General features: G+C 39.8%; 2 protein-coding genes across 4 annotated transcripts in view; both read right to left on the bottom strand.

The window, feature by feature from the left end:
- Positions 1 to 2,646: 2,646 nt before the first annotated feature.
- The window catches only part of LOC114574030 (H-2 class II histocompatibility antigen, E-S beta chain), a 133,773-nt gene continuing 116,733 nt past the window's right edge, over positions 2,647 to 19,686 (bottom strand). Inside the window, exon 7 of the transcript XR_003695021.1 lies at positions 2,647 to 3,397. The gene's annotated coding sequence lies outside the window, so the exon portion shown is untranslated. The remainder of the gene's footprint in view (positions 3,398 to 19,686) is intronic.
- On the bottom strand, positions 2,785 to 9,766 carry LOC114574027 (rano class II histocompatibility antigen, A beta chain-like). 3 transcript variants are annotated; one of them, XR_003695017.1, is made up of 7 exons: positions 9,669 to 9,766; positions 8,288 to 8,560; positions 7,061 to 7,274; positions 6,317 to 6,384; positions 4,849 to 4,962; positions 2,948 to 3,641; positions 2,785 to 2,897 (listed from the first exon to the last, which is right to left on the bottom strand). XR_003695017.1 is itself a non-coding variant. In XM_028606311.1 (6 exons), exons 1-6 carry the CDS (start codon positions 9,721 to 9,723, stop codon positions 3,616 to 3,618), a joined length of 750 nt encoding a protein of 249 aa, XP_028462112.1. In that variant the 5' UTR covers positions 9,724 to 9,766; the 3' UTR covers positions 2,785 to 3,615. The 3 variants fall into 3 exon arrangements, 1 of the variants encoding a protein (XP_028462112.1); XR_003695018.1 differs by having other exon boundaries at positions 3,048 to 3,641; XM_028606311.1 differs by having other exon boundaries at positions 2,785 to 3,641.

The raw sequence follows: 19,686 nt of genomic DNA, 5'->3' as shown, positions 1-19,686 counted from the left end.
ATATTGATATCATAAGAAGAAGCTGCTAATAATCTAGGATTTCTTTATAGTTAATGTTAGACCTTTAATAATGATTTATAGACATATTAATTTGATATCATAAGAAGAAGCTGCTGTAAAAATAAATGTTAGACCTGGATAATATTTTTTATAGACATATATTAATATTGATATCATGAGAAAAAAGATCTGTAAGATCTAGTACTTTTATTGAATTTTGGATTGTAATAAAGAAATACATTATTAAATAAATTATTAGTTCATTTTTTAGATTACATTCAGTAAAATCTGAAAAACTGATTTTTTACTGTTGGAAATGTTTAATCAACAGTTTAAAACTGATTTTTAACAAATGACACTTTATGTCTGTGTTTAATCAATTTATATTAATCTTATGAAAATAATTTCATGAAAATTTACTGAATATTTTAATTTAAGGATTAGTTGTTATATTATTAATAATTTATACCTGGTAAATAAGTTTTATTGGGTTAAAAATAAATCTTAAACTTTTATACTTTGTTTGTTATGTTATTAATAAATCTTAGTTAACTTACTGTTGGTGAATAAGTTGTTAAAAATAAATCTTAAACTTTATACTGTTGGTGAAAAGTTGTTATGAGGGTTACAAAAATATTGGTGAATAAAGTTAGTTAAAAAATAAGTTGTTAGAGAAATAAATCTTAAAACTTTATACTGTTGGTGAATTTGTTATGAGGGTTTTAATAAATCTTAGTTAAGGTTATACTGTTGAATGGAAGATGAACCCAAGGGTTAAACCAATAAATCTTAGAAATAACTGTTGAATAAGAATTATTAATAAATCTTAGGAACTTTAACTGTTGGTGAATAAGTTGTTATGAGGGTTATTAATAAATCTTAGAAATAATAATAAATATAGTTATGATACTTAGTTAACTTTATACTAATAATTGATTTATAGACATATATTAATAAATATCATAAGAAGATACTGTTGGTGAATAAGTTGTTACTATTAATAAATGTTAGTTAACTTTATACTGTTGGTGAATAAGTTGTTATGACCTATTAATAAATCTTAGATTTATAGACATATATTACTGTTGGATAAGTTGTTATGAGGGTTATTAATAAATCTTAGTTAACTTTATACTGTTGGAGAATAAGTTGTTAAAGACTAGTGAATCTTAGTTAACTGTTTATAGTTAATTGTTAGACCTTATTAATAAATGAACTTTATACTGACAATAAGTTGTTAATTATTAATAAATCTTAAGAACTAAATACTGTTGGTGAATAAGTTGTTATGGGGGTTATTAATAAATCTGAGTTAACTTTATACTGTTGAGAATAAGTTGTTATGAAGGTTATTAATAAATTTAGTTAACTAAATACTGTTGGTGAATAAATGAGGGTTATTTAAATCTGTTTATACTTTGGATTAAAGGTAAAAATCTTAGTTAACTAAATACTGTTGGTGAATGTTGTTATGATTTTAATTGTTAACTTGTTGAGATTGTTATTTAATAAATCTTAGATTAACTTTAAAACTGTTGGTGAATAAGTTGTTATGAGGGTTATTAATAAATCTTAGTTAACTTTAAATGTTGGTGAATTTGTTACCAGATTAATAAATCTTAGTTAACTTTAAACTGTTGGTGAATAAGTTGTTAAGGGTTATTAATAAATCTTAAAATACTAATAAATACTGTTGACTGAATTAATAAATCTTAGTTAACTTTATACTGTTGGTGAATAAGTTGTTATGAGGGTTATTAATAAATCTTAGTTAACTTTATACTGTTGGTGAATAAGTTGTTATGAGGGTTATTAATAAATCTTAGTTAACTTTATACTGTTGGTGAATAAGTTGTTATGAGGGTTATTAATAAATCTTAGTTAACTTTATACTGTTGGTGAATAAGTTGTTATGAGGGTTATTAATAAATCTTAGTTAACTTTATACTGTTGGTGAATAAGTTGTTATGAGGGTTATTAATAAATCTTAGTTAACTTTATACTGTTGGTGAATAAGTTGTTATGAGGGTTATTAATAAATCTTAGTTAACTTTATACTGTTGGTGAATAAGTTGTTATGAGGGTTATTAATAAATCTTAGTTAACTTTATACTGTTGGTGAATAAGTTGTTATGAGGGTTATTAATAAATCTTAGTTAACTTTATACTGTTGGTGAATAAGTTGTTATGAGGGTTATTAATAAATCTGAGTTAACTTTATACTGTTGGTGAATAAGTTGTTATGAGGGTTATTAATAAATCTTAGTTAACTTTATACTGTTGGTGAATAAGTTGTTATGAGGGTTATTAATAAATCTTAGTTAACTTTATACTGTTGGTGAATAAGTTGTTATGAGGGTTATTAATAAATCTTAGTTAACTTTATACTGTTGGAGAATAAGTTGTTATGAGGGTTATTAATAAATCTTAGTTAACTTTATACTGTTGGAGAATAAGTTGTTATGAGGGTTATTAATAAATCTGAGTTAACTTTAAACTGTTGGAGAATAAGTTGTTATGAGGGTTATTAATAAATCTTAGTTAACTTTATACTGTTGGTGAATAAGTTGTTATGAGACATGGATCTTTATAGATGAAATACTTCCAGTTTATTATCTGATCAATAAATCCACAGTGTGTCAGAGAGTTTTCTGATCAGTTTATTAGGGTTAGAAAATGTTCCACTCCAGTAGAAATATATAAATCTAACAATCACACAACCTACCAGCCCCCAAATCATTCAAATAACTGATTATATCTGATTTAAAGACCAGAGTTATTACGTTTGTGGATATAAGTGGCTGAAAAATATTGATTTCACACAGAAAAGAATCATATCACATGTAGATGAAGCAGAGTTCAGATCCAGCTGGGATACACCAGAGTCCAGACTAGACCTGGTCCAGGACCATCAGAGTAACACCACAGTCCTGGATCAGGTTTAGACCTGGTCCAGGACCATCAGAGCAACACCACAGTCCTGGATCAGGTTCAGACCAGGTCCAGGACCATCAGAGTAACACCACAGTCCTGGATCAGGTTCAGACCTGGTCCAGGACCATCAGAGCAACACCACAGTCCTGGATCAGGTTCAGACCTGGTCCAGGACCATCAGAGCAACACCACAGTCCTGGATCAGGTTCAGACCTGGTCCAGGACCATCAGAGTAACACCACAGTCCTGGATCAGGTTCAGACCTGGTCCAGGACCATCAGAGCAACACCACAGTCCTGGATCAGGTTCAGACCTGGTCCAGGACCATCAGAGCAACACCACAGTCCTGGATCAGGTTCAGACCTGGTCCAGGACCATCAGAGCAACACCACAGTCCTGGATCAGGTTTAGACCTGGTCCAGGACCATCAGAGCAACACCACAGTCCTGGATCAGGTTCAGACCTGGTCCAGGACCATCAGAGTAACACCACAGTCCTGGATCAGGTTGAGACCAGCTGAGTATCAGAGTCCAGATCATCAGAGAATCAGGAGTTGAGTCGGTCCAGCAGATGGTCCAGGACCGACAGTCTGCTGAGCTGAAACACACGAAGCAGGTTGAAGCAGCTGCTGCTTTTTATTCCATCTGACAAACAGCTACAGGACCAGAACCAGGTCCAGGATCAGCTACTGGGAACCAGAATCCTTCCTGGATTAAAGAGAAGAGACAACACATCCAGACATTAGTCCTTCAAACTGAACTGGTCTGAAACTAAACAAAATAAAAAGGTTATTTTAGAGAAGAACTTCTAGAGACAGGTTTCAGAAGGAGTGTTAAAGATAAACAGGGTTCAGACTCTGGACCTGGTCTGGAACTCCTCTGGGACTGAAACTATTGTGGAACTGGTCTAATGTTCTGTAAAGAGGTCTGAACTAGTCTACAGAGAACCCTGTTCTGACCTCAGGCCTTCCTCTTGTAGTAGATGGTCTAATGTTCTGTAAAGAGGTCTGAACTAGTCTACAGAGAACCCTGTTCTGACCTCGGGCCTTCCTCTTGTAGTAGATGGTCTAATGTTCTGTAAAGAGGTCTGAACTAGTCTACAGAGAGCCCTGTTCTGACCTCAGGCCTTCCTCTTGTAGTAGATGGTCTAATGTTCTGTAAAGAGGTCTGAACTAGTCTACAGTGAGCCCTGTTCTGACCTCGGGCCTTCCTCTTGTAGTAGATGGTCTAATGTTCTGTAAAGAGGTCTGAACTAGTCTACAGAGAACCCTGTTCTGACCTCGGCCCTTCCTCTTGTAGTAGATGGTCTAATGTTCTGTAAAGAGGTCTGAACTAGTCTACAGAGAACCCTGTTCTGACCTCGGGCCTTCCTCTTGTAGTAGATGGTCTAATGTTCTGTAAAGAGGTCTGAACTAGTCTACAGAGAACCCTGTTCTGACCTCGGGCCTTCCTCTTGTAGTAGATGGTCTAATGTTCTGTAAAGAGGTCTGAACTAGTCTAGAACCCTGTTCTGACCTCGGGCCTTCCTCTTGTAGTAGATGGTCTAATGTTCTGTAAAGAGGTCTGAACTAGTCTACAGAGAGCCCTGTTCTGACCTTGGGCCTTCCTCTTGTAGTAGATGGTCTAATGTTCTGTAAAGAGGTCTGAACTAGTCTACAGAGAACCCTGTTCTGACCTCGGGCCTTCCTCTTGTAGTAGATGGTCTAATGTTCTGTAAAGAGGTCTGAACTAGTCTACAGAGAACCCTGTTCTGACCTCGGCCTTCCCTCTTGTAGTAGATGGTCTAATGTTCTGTAAAGAGGTCTGAACTAGTCTACAGAGAACCCTGTTCTGACCTCAGGCCTTCCTCTTGTAGTAGATGGTCTAATGTTCTGTAAAGAGGTCTGAACTAGTCTACAGAGAACCCTGTTCTGACCTCGGGCCTTCCTCTTGTAGTAGATGAATCCAGCCAGAGATAAGACCAGACCCAGGATCAGTCCTGAGGCTCCGATGGCAATCTTGTTCTTCTCAGACTCAGGCATGGACGGGTCTGAGGACAGACAGGGGGAGAGAGAGACAGGTCAGGAGACAGACAGACAGGTAGAGAGAGAGACAGGTCAGGAGACAGACAGGGGGAGAGAGAGACAGGTGAGGAGATAGACAGACAGGTAGAGAGAGATAGAGAGAGACAGATACAGACAGAGAGAGAGACAGACAGGTAGAGAGAGAGTCAGACAGACAGAAAGACAGACAAGAGGAGGTAGAGAGAGAGAGACAGACAGATAGAGAGACAGACAGGTAGAGAGACAGACAGACAGGTGGAGAGAGAGAGACAGAGGAGGAGAGACCAGACAGGTAGAGAGAGACAGATGAGGATACAGACAGACAGGTAGAAAGTCAGACAGAAAGAGAGATCGACAAGACAGGTAGAGAGGGAGAGATAGGGAGAGAGTTAGACAGGGGAACAGACAGGGAGAGAGTCAGACAGGTAGAGAGTTAGACAGGGGAACAGACAGACAGAGAGAGAGTCAGACAGGGAGTGAATCAGACAGGTAGAGAGACAGACATGTAGAGAAAGAGACATGTGAGCAGACAGACAGGTAGAGAGAGAGTCAGACAAGTAGAGAGACAGACAGGTAGAGAGAGATAGAAAGGTAGAGAGACAGACAGGGAAAGGGACTCACAGGAAGAAGGACAGACAGGTAGAGAGAGAGTCAGGTAGAGATACAGACAGGTAGAGAGACAGACAGGGAAAGGGACTCACAGGAAGAAGGACAGACAGGTAGAGAGAGAGTCAGGTAGAGATACAGACAGGTAGAGAGAGAGAGACCTGAGACAGGTAATGAAAGAGAGGTACATGGAAACTAGAAAGAGAGACAGGTAGAGTCCAGAGGTAGAGAGAGACATGTAGAGAGACAGACAGGTAGAGAGAAAGAGACAGAAAGAGTGATAGACAGGTAGACACATAGTCAGACAAGGAGAGAGACAGACAGGTAGAGAGAGAGTCAGACAGGGAGAGAGACAGCCAGGGAGAGACACAGACAGGTAGAGAGAGAGAGACAGGAAGAGAGACAGACCTAGAAGAGACCTGAGACAGACTGGACAAAGATAAACAGACAGGTAGACAGAGACCTGAGATATAGACAGGTAGATGGAGAAACATGAGAGAGATAAACAGGTAGAGACACAGACAGGTAGAGAGACAGACCAGTAGAGAGAGACAGGTAGAGAGAGAGTCAGACAGGTAGAGAGACAGACAGGGAGAGAGTCAGAAAGGGAGAGAGAGAGTCAGACAGGTATAGAGTCAGACAGGTAGAGAGACAGACAGGTAGAGACTCAGACAGGTAGAGAGACAGACAGACAGGTAGGGAGACAGACAGGTAGAGAGACAGACAGGTATTTACCCCAGTCAGTAATCAGAGGAGCTTTCAGGCTGGCGTGTTCCACCATACAGGAGATCTTCTCTCCAGACCTGCTGACACAAACCAGACATCAGAGATTCTGGTTCTTACTGACAATACTGGACCAGAACCAGAACCTGGACCTGGACCAGAACCTGGACCAGGACCTGGACCTGGACCTGGACCTGAACCAGAACCTGAACCTGAACCTGGACCCAGAACCCAGAACCAGAACCTGACCCTGGACCTGGACCTGAACCTGGACCTGGACCAGACCTGGACCAGAACCTGGACCAGAACCTGGACCTGGACCAGAACCTGGACCTGGACCAGAACCTGGACCTGGACCAGAACCAGGACCAGAACCTGGACCAGAACCTGGACCTGAACCTGGACCAGAACCTGGACCTGAACCTGAACCAGAACCAGAACCTGGACCAGAACCTGGACCTGGACCAGAACCTGGACCTGGACCAGAACCTGGACCAGGACCTGGACCTGGACCTGAACCAGAACCAGAACCTGGACCAGAACCTGGACCTGGACCAGAACCTGGACCTGGACGAGAACTTGGACCAGGACCTGGACCTGGACCAGAACCTGGACCAGAACCAGAACCAGAACCTGGACCAGAACCTGGACCTGGACGAGAACCTGGACCAGGACCAGGACCAGGACCTGGACCTGGACCTGGACCTGGACCTGAACCTGGACCTGAACCTGAACCAGGACCTGTAGGTGTCTCACCTGGGCGTGTACTCCAGGTGAGAGTGGATCTGGTAGTACCAATCACCGTCTGCCAGCTCATCAGTGGAAGTGACATCAGAGGTGACTTCCTGTCCGTCTCTGGTCCACTTGACTCTGATCTGTTTGGGGTAGAAGTCGTAGACGCTGCAGACCAACATGGCTGAATGTTTACCACCAGAGGGCTCCGTAGAGCTCAGTCTGACATAGGGCTCAGCTGGAACACACAACACATGGCCATCACATTATTCATTATGTCCTTCATTAAAGCTCCTTCAGCTCGGCCCACAGCCCTTCACACACCACAGCAGGGACATGCTGTCCTCTCATTGGTGCCTTTCACTTATGTCCCGCCCACTGGTTCTGATGGTTGAATGACAGATTTCACAGGAGCATTCTGGGAGAATCCACCATTATAAAAACTGACATTAACAGTAGAAATGAAATCAGGACATTAAAATAAATGAACATTATTATTTAATAATAAAAACATTTTTTCAGTTTGGCAGTAAATCATTTTCAAACAGGAACATGACTTTTTTATTATTTTAAATTTAATTAAGTCAGACATCACACAATAACATTTAAATATGAGTTAATTATTATAAACTAGTAAATCTAGAGTCTAAAATCAAACTCTAAGCTCTAATGTTTAAATATAACACTAGTCATAATAATATGTTGTCAGTAGAGTTCATAATGAATAATCATTATAATCATTATAATATTAATATGTATTATCAGTAGAGTTCATAATGAATAATCATTATAATCATTATAATATTAATATGTATTATCAGTAGAGTTCATAATGAATAATCATTATAATCATTATAATATTAATATGTATTATCAGTAGAGTTCATAATGAATAATCATTATAATCATTATAATATTAATATGTATTATCAGTAGCTGCAGTACCAGGGTTCAACCAGCAGGTGGTGCTTTGATTTAAACATTAAAATCATTCATTCATTCATAAAATATTAATTTATTACAACAGATTATAGTTTGGTGTTTATTTAAAGTGTTAATTGTAATAATATCTAATAATGAAATATTCATTAAGGAAACTTGTTCAGAATAACTTCACCATCTGATTTCATGGTGAAACTTTAAATAAATCTGATTATTATAAACTATGAGTCAGATGAATCAGTAGATGAGTTGATGATGATTCAGTGAATTAATAAATCAGATGATGATGTCACAGAAACACTAACTCACCTGATTTAGTCAGAATGTTCTGGTAGTCAATATCAATGTTGTGTTTGCAGACCGTCTCCTTCTCAGCTCTCCTCTGAGCCAGTTCTGAAGCATCTTTGTTGAAGCGTTCTGCGTTCTTCACTCCGTACTCAGTGTATCCGACATACTTCCCCAAACTGCTGCTGAACCTCCAGATCTCCAACTTGTTTAAATATTCAGAGTAGATGAACTCGATGTCCTTCAGATCAGACGAGTTAAACTCACAACGGAACAGAGCATAACTCCGAAATCCATCTGAAGAAGAATAATTAGTTTGACTCAGTAAACAGTATAAAGTGTGTAGTATTGATCAGTGATCAGAGTATTGATCCTACCTGCTGTGTAGAGGCTGATGAAGTATTAACAGTATAAAGTGTGTAGTATTGATCAGTGATCAGAGTATTGATCCTACCTGCTGTGTAGAGGCTGATGAAGTATAAACAGTATAAAGTGTGTAGTATTGATCAGTGATCAGAGTATTGATCCTACCTGCTGTGTAGAGGCTGATGAAGTATTAACAGTATAAAGTGTGTAGTATTGATCAGTGATCAGAGTATTGATCCTACCTGCTGTGTAGAGGCTGATGAAGTATAAACAGTATAAAGTGTGTAGTATTGATCAGTGATCAGAGTATTGATCCTACCTGCTGTGTAGAGGCTGATGAAGTATTAACAGTATAAAGTGTGTAGTATTGATCAGTGATCAGAGTATTGATCCTACCTGCTGTGTAGAGGCTGATGAAGTATAAACAGTATAAAGTGTGTAGTATTGATCAGTGATCAGAATATTGATCCTACCTGCTGTGTAGAGGCTGATGAAGTATTAAACAGTATAAAGTGTGTAGTATTGATCAGTGATCAGAGTATTGATCCTACCTGCTGTGTACAGGCTGATGAATATCCACAGTATAAACAGTATAAAGTGTCTGTAGTATTGATCAGTGATCAGTGTTTTAGTATTGATCCTACCTGCTGTGTAGAGGCTGATGAAGTATTAACAGTATAAAGTGTGTTCCTTTAAAAAATATTGATCAGTGATCAGAGTATTGATCCTACCTGCTGTGTAGAGGCTGATGAAGGATAAACAGTATAAAGTGTGTAGTATTGATCAGTGATCAGAGTATTGATCCTACCTGCTGTGTAGAGGCTGATGAAGTATTAACAGTATAAAGTGTGTAGTATTGATCAGTGATCAGAGTATTGATCCTACCTGCTGTGTAGAGGCTGATGAAGTATAAACAGTATAAAGTGTGTAGTATTGATCAGTGATCAGAGTATTGATCCTACCTGCTGTGTAGAGGCTGATGAAGTATAAACAGTATAAAGTGTGTAGTATTGATCAGTGATCAGAGTATTGATCCTACCTGCTGTGTAGAGGCTGATGAAGAGCAGGGAGACCCTGAGAAAGGATGAAGCCATGTTCCTCTGTTCTCTTAACAAACACTGACTCAGTCTCACTGAGAGCTGATCTAAAAACCAGAGGACATGATCACATGACCTGCAGCATCCAATCATATCCAACCATCACCTGTTACCAGGCAGACAGCTCAGACTACAGGCTGCTGATGGAGCACAAACACACTGAACTCTGGCACACTGGATACTCAAGTTTTTCATTATTATTCTGAATCCTTTAATATTAAGTTTCTAATAATACAGTCTGATCAGATTATATCCACAGTACTGTTGAAATATCAAGATAATTACAAGTGTCTGTATACAGCATCTAAAAAGAATGAACAGAAATAAATCTTTGTGTTTTAGTGTCATTCTGTCCTCTCATTTGCTCTCTATCTGGCTCCACATGCACACAAAGGGAAATGTTGAATTATCTGTTTCAACTGTTTTTCCTTTAAAAAATAATTTTATCAAATAAATGTACCTAACGAGAAATGAGCTCAAAGAGAGTAATAATGTGACAGGAGCAAACAATGCTCAGCAAGGTCTGGGGTTTCAGAGGATTAAGAAAGTAGTAATCTGCTGCTACAGAGCTCCATGTATCCATCAGATGTCTCCATGACTCCTCTATGTGTCTGAATGCTCTTTCATGAGTTTAGCTCATAGAAAGTCCTCTTAACAAATAGATGTTCTTACATTGTGTACATGCTGTACCATGGTTTAACCAGACTGACATCTGAAAAGGCAGAAAGAGACCAAGCATCACCTGTTACTAGGTTAGGGTTTTCCATTTGATTATAAGAATTGGGTGCATCACCTGAGTGTTTTTTTCAAAGCTGAATGAACAGAAAGAATTGTCCCGGTTAACTTAGTTGATAAAGCACACGCCCACACGTTGAGGTTTACAAAGTCCTGCATGTCTTCCCCCTCTCTCTCCCCTTTAATGTCTGAGCTGTTCTGGTGAAGGGGAAATGACAAGAAATAATCGTAAAAAAATCAAGAAAACTGTGTTTTGGTGTCATTGTTCAGGTATGAATGTGTAACTGTGTGAATGTTAAAAGAAAAAGAAAAAAAGGAAATAAATTGTTGTTGGGCTGCTTCAGACACACAAACACACACTCACACAGACACACACACACACTCACACACACACACACACACTCACACACACACACACTCACACACACACACACACACACACACACACACACACACACACACACACACACACACACACACACACACACTCACACACACACACACACACACACACACACACACACACACACACACACACACACACACACACACACTCACACACACACACACACACACACACACACACACACACACACACACACACACACACACACACACACACACACACACACACACACACACACACACACACACCTCACACACACACACACACACTCACACACTCACACACACACACACACACACTCACACACACTCACACACACACACACACACACACACACACACACACTCACACACACACACACACACACACACACACACACACACACACACACACACACACACACACACACACACACACACACACACACACACACACACACACACACACACACACACACACACACACACACACACACACAAGACACACACACACACACATACCCGTTTTTATTACCTCGTGGGACCCAGTGACAGGCAGCAGCCTGATGGGATCCCCCCTTTCTAAGGAGTGTATAGACATGATTTTGACTGCTAAAATCATGATAATTTTATGTCAACACAAAAATCACTTTAAACATCAAACACTCTCAAAAAAAATTTAAACCTGAATTTGTTCCCCCCCTGGGGACTAAACCTGAATTTTTGTCCTTCCTGGGGACCAGTCATGTTATGTCGATTGGCACACAATCAACAGCACTGTTGGGCACTGCACAATTCATGACAAGCATTTTGTTAGATTGAACACTAGAGTAGATTCTTTCAATATCCAAACCTTTAACAAGCTGATTTCACTTTTATGCTTTGTTTTTACTGCTCTTTTACTTAGTATGATTGAATACATAGCAAATAAAATCATTTTAAAATGAAATACTGGTTTGTCAATCGATCTCTACACCAGAACTGCTTTACAAAGCTGCTTTTTACTGAGTTTGATGATTTAAATACCAGTATGTTTTCTTCCAAAAAGCATTTGGTGGGAAAAAAAACCCATGACTTGCTGTAATAAAGGGAGACAAGTTAAGGTCATATTTTCACAAAACCTTCAAACGGCCTTTGCATTTATTTATTTTTTCATTAATCTAGTTACATCCTACAAGCCTCATTCTGCCTCTAATTTAAATTTACAAGAAGCACAACTTTAGAATGCACAAAATCTGGTGAAGTACCAGGGAAGTCGGAGTGTGTTGCCTGTATTAAGGCTTCACCAGAAGCACTTACAAAAAGAACATGTTAAAAATCGTATCTCTTCCATTCAGTATGAAAGTGCAAGAAGAATTTACTGCAAGACTTGGCCCTTGTTCTTGCATGTTGATACATGCAACGCTCTTTGCATTTGTTGTAACTATTTTGATTATACATTTATCTTTGATAAATTATATTTCACAGTCGCGAATATTAGTCTTCACGCACTAATTCACCAATCAAAAGTTGTAAAGGCAGCTATTAGTATGAAACAAAACGTGGAGAGGCAAAGAGTGGCTCCTGTGTGTATAAAACAAGACAGCAAGCACACAGAGCAGTCACCACACGCGTAAGTATGTCTGCTTTACATGCACTGAAGGGAAGAACGCGCTCTAAAAGTTCAGTTATCATTAATAAAAGGCAGAAAAACAGTTATTCTGCCTGTAAACTCTGATTTCCATAACGATAGCTGTCAATCAATGGGTAGACTAAGGAGCTCCATGTGGGTGAGAGGGCCTTGAAAGTGACTTATCACAAGAGGGCCAGTGCTTCCTTTAGTTTCTGCGCAAAAGTTGTCAAAACTCAGTTTCATTAGCACAGCAGAAATCCACTTTGAAAACATAATAACTAGTGAGAGCGTGTATTTCCCTCCAGTGCTCCCAAAGCAGACACTCTCATGCATGTGTTATCTGCTCCGTATCCTTGCTGCTTTGTTTTATATATGCTGAAGCCATTCTTCACCTCTCCGTATGTCTTGTTTCTTGCTCGCAGTCACCTGTACAACTTGATTTTTTAATTGCTGCGTGAAGACTTATATCTGTGCGTGTGAAATAATATAATTTGCTTGCGAGCACATAACCCTGACGCCATGCTCGGATTATACTGCCATTTATAATTCAGGCATGCAAGAAAAAAGGTTTTCTTCACTAATTCTACGCAACACTTAATAAGTAACATGATATACAAATTGTCATTTTGCAAGTTAAGTATTTAGAACACTTTATTGTAGCATGAGCATATTGTTAGTACCACTGTGAAGTCCAGCTACACATCAGATGCACTTTAGCCAATTATGACTAATGGATCTTTGACAGACAAGTCACTGCTAAAATCATTGTAGCCTCTACTGCTATGAAAGAAAACAGAAATAATTATATTTTGTAAATGCTTCTGGTGAAGCCTTAATACAGGCAACACACTCTGACTTCCCTGGTACTTTACCACATTCTAGTATCTTTTCCACTGCGTGGACCTCTGATACCTGTTTTTGGGCCACAGCTTTCATTTTTATTTGATGGATAATTTTATCCAATATGACTTGCACATTTGCAGCTACAGTAGGCACATCTAGTGTTACAGATGGAATGGTCAGACCAGGAGTTAAGCCCAGTCTCTCAGGGGGAAATCAGACATGTTAACCGCTGATGGGCTCTCTACCTTGTGGCAACATTCTAACTTCTGGATATTTTGTATTATAGCAATTAGACCAAACAAAGAAGTCTCGGCAGGAAAAAGTTGTTCTGTGTGAAAAAGGTAAAGATCAAACAAGGCGCTAGGTATCAGGTAGGGCTGCACAATTATGGCCAAAATGATTATTTTGATCAATATTGAGATCACGATTAATTATCACGATTATTTGTTGACTTTAACCAAAACAAATTTTATTGTCACATAGGCTAATTATAATACATCCATATTGTGCTACATTCCTCCTTTATTGAAGGATACTGTGAAGCAGTATGCCATTTCAGCTATTGTCTGACCACTTTCCATACATGCACGTTTGCCGTAAGGCAGGGGTGTCAAATTCAATGCCACTAAGGGCCACACTGGAAAAAGAGAATCGCACCAAGTGCCAGACATGTACAGTACAGGCCAAAAGTTTGGACACACCTTCTCATTCAATGCGTTCTCTTTTTATTTTCATGACTATTTACATTGTAGATTCTCACTGAAGGCATCAAAACTATGAATGAACACATATGGAATTATGTACTTAACAAAAAAGTGTGAAATAACTGAAAACATGTCTTATATTTTAGATTCTTCAAAGTAGCCACCCTTTGCTTTTTTATTAATAAGGGAAATAATTCCACTAATGAACCCTGACAAAGCACACCTGTGAAGGTAAAACCATTTCAGGTGACTACCTCATGAAGCTCATTGAGAGAACACCAAGGGTTTGCAGAGTTATCAAAAAAAGCAAAGGGTGGCTACTTTGAAGAATCTAAAATATAAGACATGTTTTCAGTTATTTCACACTTTTTGCACTGTGAGGAAAAGCTACGCTCTGTGCATCTGTCCAGAGTTAAAAATGAGAACACGTTGTTGTGTAAAAAAAGAATGTGTTGGTCTCTCACTGCACTGTATGGCTGCTCTGACACCATTGTTTAACAGAATTAAAGTAAATTGTGCAAGCAAAACCACTGATATGAATGAGAAGAGTAAAACTAATTCATGATTTTCTTTAAGATTAGAAAATAATTAGCCCATTGTTTAACAGCAACTCAGCTGCTGTTTGTTAAACTTTAGGTGTATAACTCGTTTAGCCCTGAATTAAGAACTTATTCTAGAAAGATACTGAACATTGGTAGCTATGGTACCTAACATTAACATTACTGATGACTGTAGCAGGTGAGAAATGCTCATTAAACATCCCTGTTTTCTCTCCATAGCCCCTTGCTCCCTCACACATGAATATTAGCTAACTTTATAATGTTAGTAATAGTATAACTATACAGAAGTGCAGCCCAGCAGTCTATAACCGAAAAAAATGCTGAAATACCAACTCAAAAGTGTAGCTAATGTTAGAGTTTGCTAACAATATTGTAACACTAGCTAGCTAGCTGGTGACAACTTAGCCATTGTTAGCATTGGCAAACCATGCTAATATAAAAATTAGCTGCAAACCTAAGACTGAAAACATGCTTAATTAATAATTACTAAAACAGTTTAGTGTAAGGTTACTTACCTAACATTAGTTTCCATGTGTTCCTCGTCCATTAGTGTCTGTAGGAGCACCTTCTGTCTGTGCTGCTGCCAGCTTGTGCTCCTGCTTGCTCCTACTGCACTATATTTAGAATACTTTCATGGCTTTACCTTGTTGTCAGACAGCCCTTTACGATGGGGAACTGAAGCATTCATTCAAAAGCAGTCATTTAACAGCGCAGAACACGAGTTGCTGCTCTACCGCTGCCTCGATCGTATAGTTTGTGTTATAGTGTGACTTTCTTTAGTGCTAAGCAAAAGAAATGTGTTTGTCTGTGCTAGCTGCTAGTGAAGGCTAGCATTTCCTGTGCTGCGCTCCATAGCAACTGCCTTGGTATATGCAGGCAGTCAGCCCTGGAGGGCCTATTCTATTGTGAATATAATTTATTTTTCATTTTAATTGGAATGTGCCTATAACTGTCATATTGCCATACTGGATGATGCTTTGCATCAGTCCAAAAAATCCTCCTTAGCTGTGATATAACCACTAACAACCTGTCCTCAGTTATTGAATTATTATCTAATCTTTCATTGAATCTTACAGTGTTTTACTCAGTGTTACATGTTAGAATTTTATTTACCATCTGATACCTTCACCTGTCACCACCACATCTCTTTTGACACATTACAGTCTAACTGAATGTGCATGCAGTCTGGCCAAAGTCACGCTTAGGGAAAACAAAGGCATTGGGCTGAGATGGTGCAAGGCTGTTCAAGCCTTTGCTATTGTCAGTTATACTGCAGCACCAGAACACTGCCTCGGGTCGTAAAGTTAGTGCGTGGGGTAATGGGAGAGTAATGGGATCGGTGGGGTACTGGTGTTTGGGCAACTGGGCTGCGAGGCAGCGGCTTAGGAGGTACTGGATTTGAGGAGCAGTCCTGTGAAACACCATGACTGCTGCTCTGCTCTGTGTATGACAGAGAGGGCAAAGCCTGGCAAAAGAAACCGTGAAACTGAAAAAAGTCTCAAACTACATTTACAGTATAGAAACTTGCAGCTAGCTGACAGCAACTACCTGTCTCTGTCAGCTAACCAACATTAACGACTAAGTTACTGGTGCAACTTGCAAGTAATGTTATTGCCAGCATTAATCAATCTATCACAAATAAATCTCACTGAGAGAGAAAGAGAAAGCAAAGCACAGAGAGAGAACCACTAAAACTGTGACTTCCACCACTATGCTATCATCATTGTAGTCATCAACAAGCTCGCTAATAGTAAATAACAAGTACAGGCAGGCACTGGGCCAATTCCATTGTGCTTGAACTAGTAGGTTGGAAATATTCAAGTTCTGATTGTCTGGAACGCAGCCTTAGTCAATGTTATAATCTGAACATTGATTACTTGAACCAGTAGTAATGGAAAGTAACTTAGTTGAAATACAGTAGTCACATTAAAACTGGCTGGCACTCAATACAAGCCATCTTGTGTGGTTGCTAAATCATACTGTGTCTTTGACGTGTGAAATAGTGGATCATTCTTTCGACCAAAACCCCATCCAGATGTGCCTCTTCTGTCTTTTATTCTGTACTGTCTGTTTGTATAGGCTAACAGATCCCTTCTAACTGCAGCCTTAGTTTGTATAGGCTAACAGATCCCTTCTAACTGCAGCCTTAGTTTGTATAGGCTAACAGATCACAGCTAACTGCAGCCTCAACTTATATAGGCTAACAGAGCACAGCTAACTGCAGCCTGAACTTATATAGGCTAACAGAGTACTGCTAACTGCAGCCTCAACTTATATAGGCTAACAGCCTGCAACTCAACTATATAGGCTAACAGAGCACAGCTAACTGCAGCCTCAACTTATATAGGCTAACAGAGCACAGCTAACTGCAGCCTAACTGGCTAACAGAGCACAACTAAACTGCAGCCTGAATATAGGCTAACAGAGCACTCTGCAGCCTGAACTTATATAGGCTAACAGAGCACAGCTAACTGCAGCCTGAACTTATATAGGCTAACAGAGCACACTAACTGCAGCCTGAACTTATATAGGCTAACAGAGCACAGCTAACTGCAGCCTGAACTTATATAGGCTAACAGAGTACTGCTAACTGCAGCCTCAACTTATATAGGCTAACAGAGCACAGCTAACTGCAGCCTCAACTTATATAGGCTAACAGAGCACAGCTAACTGCAACCTCAACTTATATAGGCTAACAGAGCACAGCTAACTGCAGCCTCAACATAGGGCTAACAGAGCACAGCTAACTGCAGCCTCAACTTATATAGGCTAACAGAGCACAGCTAACTGCAGCCTCAACTTATATAGGCTAACAGAGCACAGCTAACTGCAGCCTCAACTTATATAGGCTAACAGAGCACAGCTAACTGCAGCCTCAACTTATATAGGCTAACAGAGCACAGCTAACTGCAGCCTCAACTTATATAGGCTAACAGAGCACAGCTAACTGCAGCCTCAACTTATATAGGCTAACAGAGCACAGCTAACTGCAGCCTCAACTTATATAGGCTAACAGAGCACAGCTAACTGCAGCCTCAACTTATATAGGCTAACAGAGCACAGCTAACTGCAGCCTCAACTTATATAGGCTAACAGAGCACAACTGCTAACTGCAGCCTCAAACTTATATAGGCTAACAGAGCACAGCTAACTGCAGAACTTATACAGCTAACTGCAGCCTCAACTTATATAGGCTAACAGAGCACAGCTAACTGCAGCCTCAACTTATATAGGCTAACAGATCACAGCTAACTGCAGCCTCAACTTATATAGGCTAACAGATCACAGCTAACTGCAGCCTGAACTTATATAGGCTAACAGAGCACAGCTAACTGCAGCCTGAACTTATATAGGCTAACAGAGCACAGCTAACTGCAGCCTGAACTTATATAGGCTAACAGAGCACAGCTAACTGCAGCCTGAACTTATATAGGCTAACAGAGCACAGCTAACTGCAGCCTGAACTTATATAGGCTAACAGAGCACAGCTAACTGCAGCCTGAACTTATATAGGCTAACAGAGCACAGCTAACTGCAGCCTGAACTTATATAGGCTAACAGAGCACAGCTAACTGCAGCCTCAACTTATATAGGCTAACAGAGCACAGCTAACTGCAGCCTCAACTTATATAGGCTAACAGAGCACAGCTAACTGCAGCCTCAACTTATATAGGCTAACAGAGCACAGCTAACTGCAGCCTCAACTTATATAGGCTAACAGAGCACAGCTAACTGCAGCCTCAACTTATATAGGCTAACAGAGCACAGCTAACTGCAGCCTCAACTGCTAACAGAGCACTCTAACTGCAGCCTCAACTTATATAGGCTAACAGAGCACTGCTAACTGCAGCCTCAACTTATATAGGCTAACAGATCACAGCTAACTGCAGCCTCAACAGAGGCTAACAGAGCACTGCTAACTGCAGCCTCAACTGCTAACAGAGCTACTGCTAACAGAGCACAGCCTCAACTTATATAGGCTAACAGAGTACTGCTAACTGCAGCCTCAACTTATATAGGCTAACAGCCTCAACTTATATACTAACAGCTAACTGCAGCCTCAACTTATGTAGGCTAACAGAGCACTACTAACTGCAGCCTCAACTTATATAGGCTAACAGAGCACAGCTAACTGCAGCCTCAACTTATATAGGCTAACAGAGTACAGCTAACTGCAGCCTCAACTTATATAGGCTAACAGAGTACAGCTAACTGCAGCCTCAACTTATATAGGCTAACAGATCACTGCTAACTGCAGCCTCAATTTATATAGGCTAACAGAGCACAGCTAACTGCAGCCTCAACTTATATAGGCTAACAGAGTACAGCTAACTGCAGCCTCAACTTATATAGGCTAACAGATCACTGCTAACTGCAGCCTCAACTTATATAGGCTAACAGAGTACTGCTAACTGCAGCCTCAACTTATATAGGCTAACAGAGCACAGCTAACTGCAGCCTGAACTTATATAGGCTAACAGAGCACTACTAACTGCAGCCTGAATTTATATAGGCTAACAGAGCACTACTAACTGCAGCCTGAATTTATATAGGTTAACAGAGCACAGCTAACTGCAGCCTGAACTTATATAGGCTAACAGAGCACAGCTAACTGCAGCCTGAACTTATATAGGCTAACAGAGCACAGCTAACTGCAGCCAGAACTTATATAGGCTAACAGAGCACAGCTAACTGCAGCCTCAACTTATATAGGCTATATAGGCTAACAGATCACTGCTAACTGCAGCCTCAACTTATATAGGCTAACAGAGCACAGCTAACTGCAGCCTCAACTTATATAGGCTAACAGAGCACAGCTAACTGCAGCCTCAACTTATATAGGCTAACAGAGCACAGCTAACTGCAGCCTCAACTTATATAGGCTAACAGAGTACAGCTAACTGCAGCCTCAACTTATATAGGCTATCAGATCACTGCTAACTGCAGCCTCAACTTATATAGGCTAACAGATCACAGCTAACTGCAGCCTCAACTTATATAGGCTAACAGAGCACAGCTAACTGCAGCCTGAACTTATATAGGCTAACAGAGCACTGCTAACTGCAGCCTCAACTTATATAGGCTAACAGAGTACTGCTAACTGCAGCCTGAATTTATATAG

This window comes from Perca flavescens, chromosome 19 (genome assembly GCF_004354835.1).
Source record: "Perca flavescens isolate YP-PL-M2 chromosome 19, PFLA_1.0, whole genome shotgun sequence".
Classification (NCBI taxonomy): domain Eukaryota; kingdom Metazoa; phylum Chordata; class Actinopteri; order Perciformes; family Percidae; genus Perca; species Perca flavescens.
This window is presented reverse-complemented; position numbering and strand designations above follow the sequence as displayed.

Excerpts from the sequence above, each read along its gene's own strand:
- LOC114574027 (XM_028606311.1), bottom strand. The coding sequence starts at position 9,723 with ATGGCTTCATCCTTTCTCAGGGTCTCCCTGCTCTTCATCAGCCTCTAC. Across the intron at positions 7,275-8,287 it reads GAACATTCTGACTAAATCAG|CTGAGCCCTATGTCAGACTG; the intron begins GTGAGTTAGTGT and ends TGTGTGTTCCAG. Across the intron at positions 3,642-4,848 it reads CTACAAGAGGAAGGCCCGAG|GAAGGATTCTGGTTCCCAGT; the intron begins GTCAGAACAGGG and ends TCTTTAATCCAG.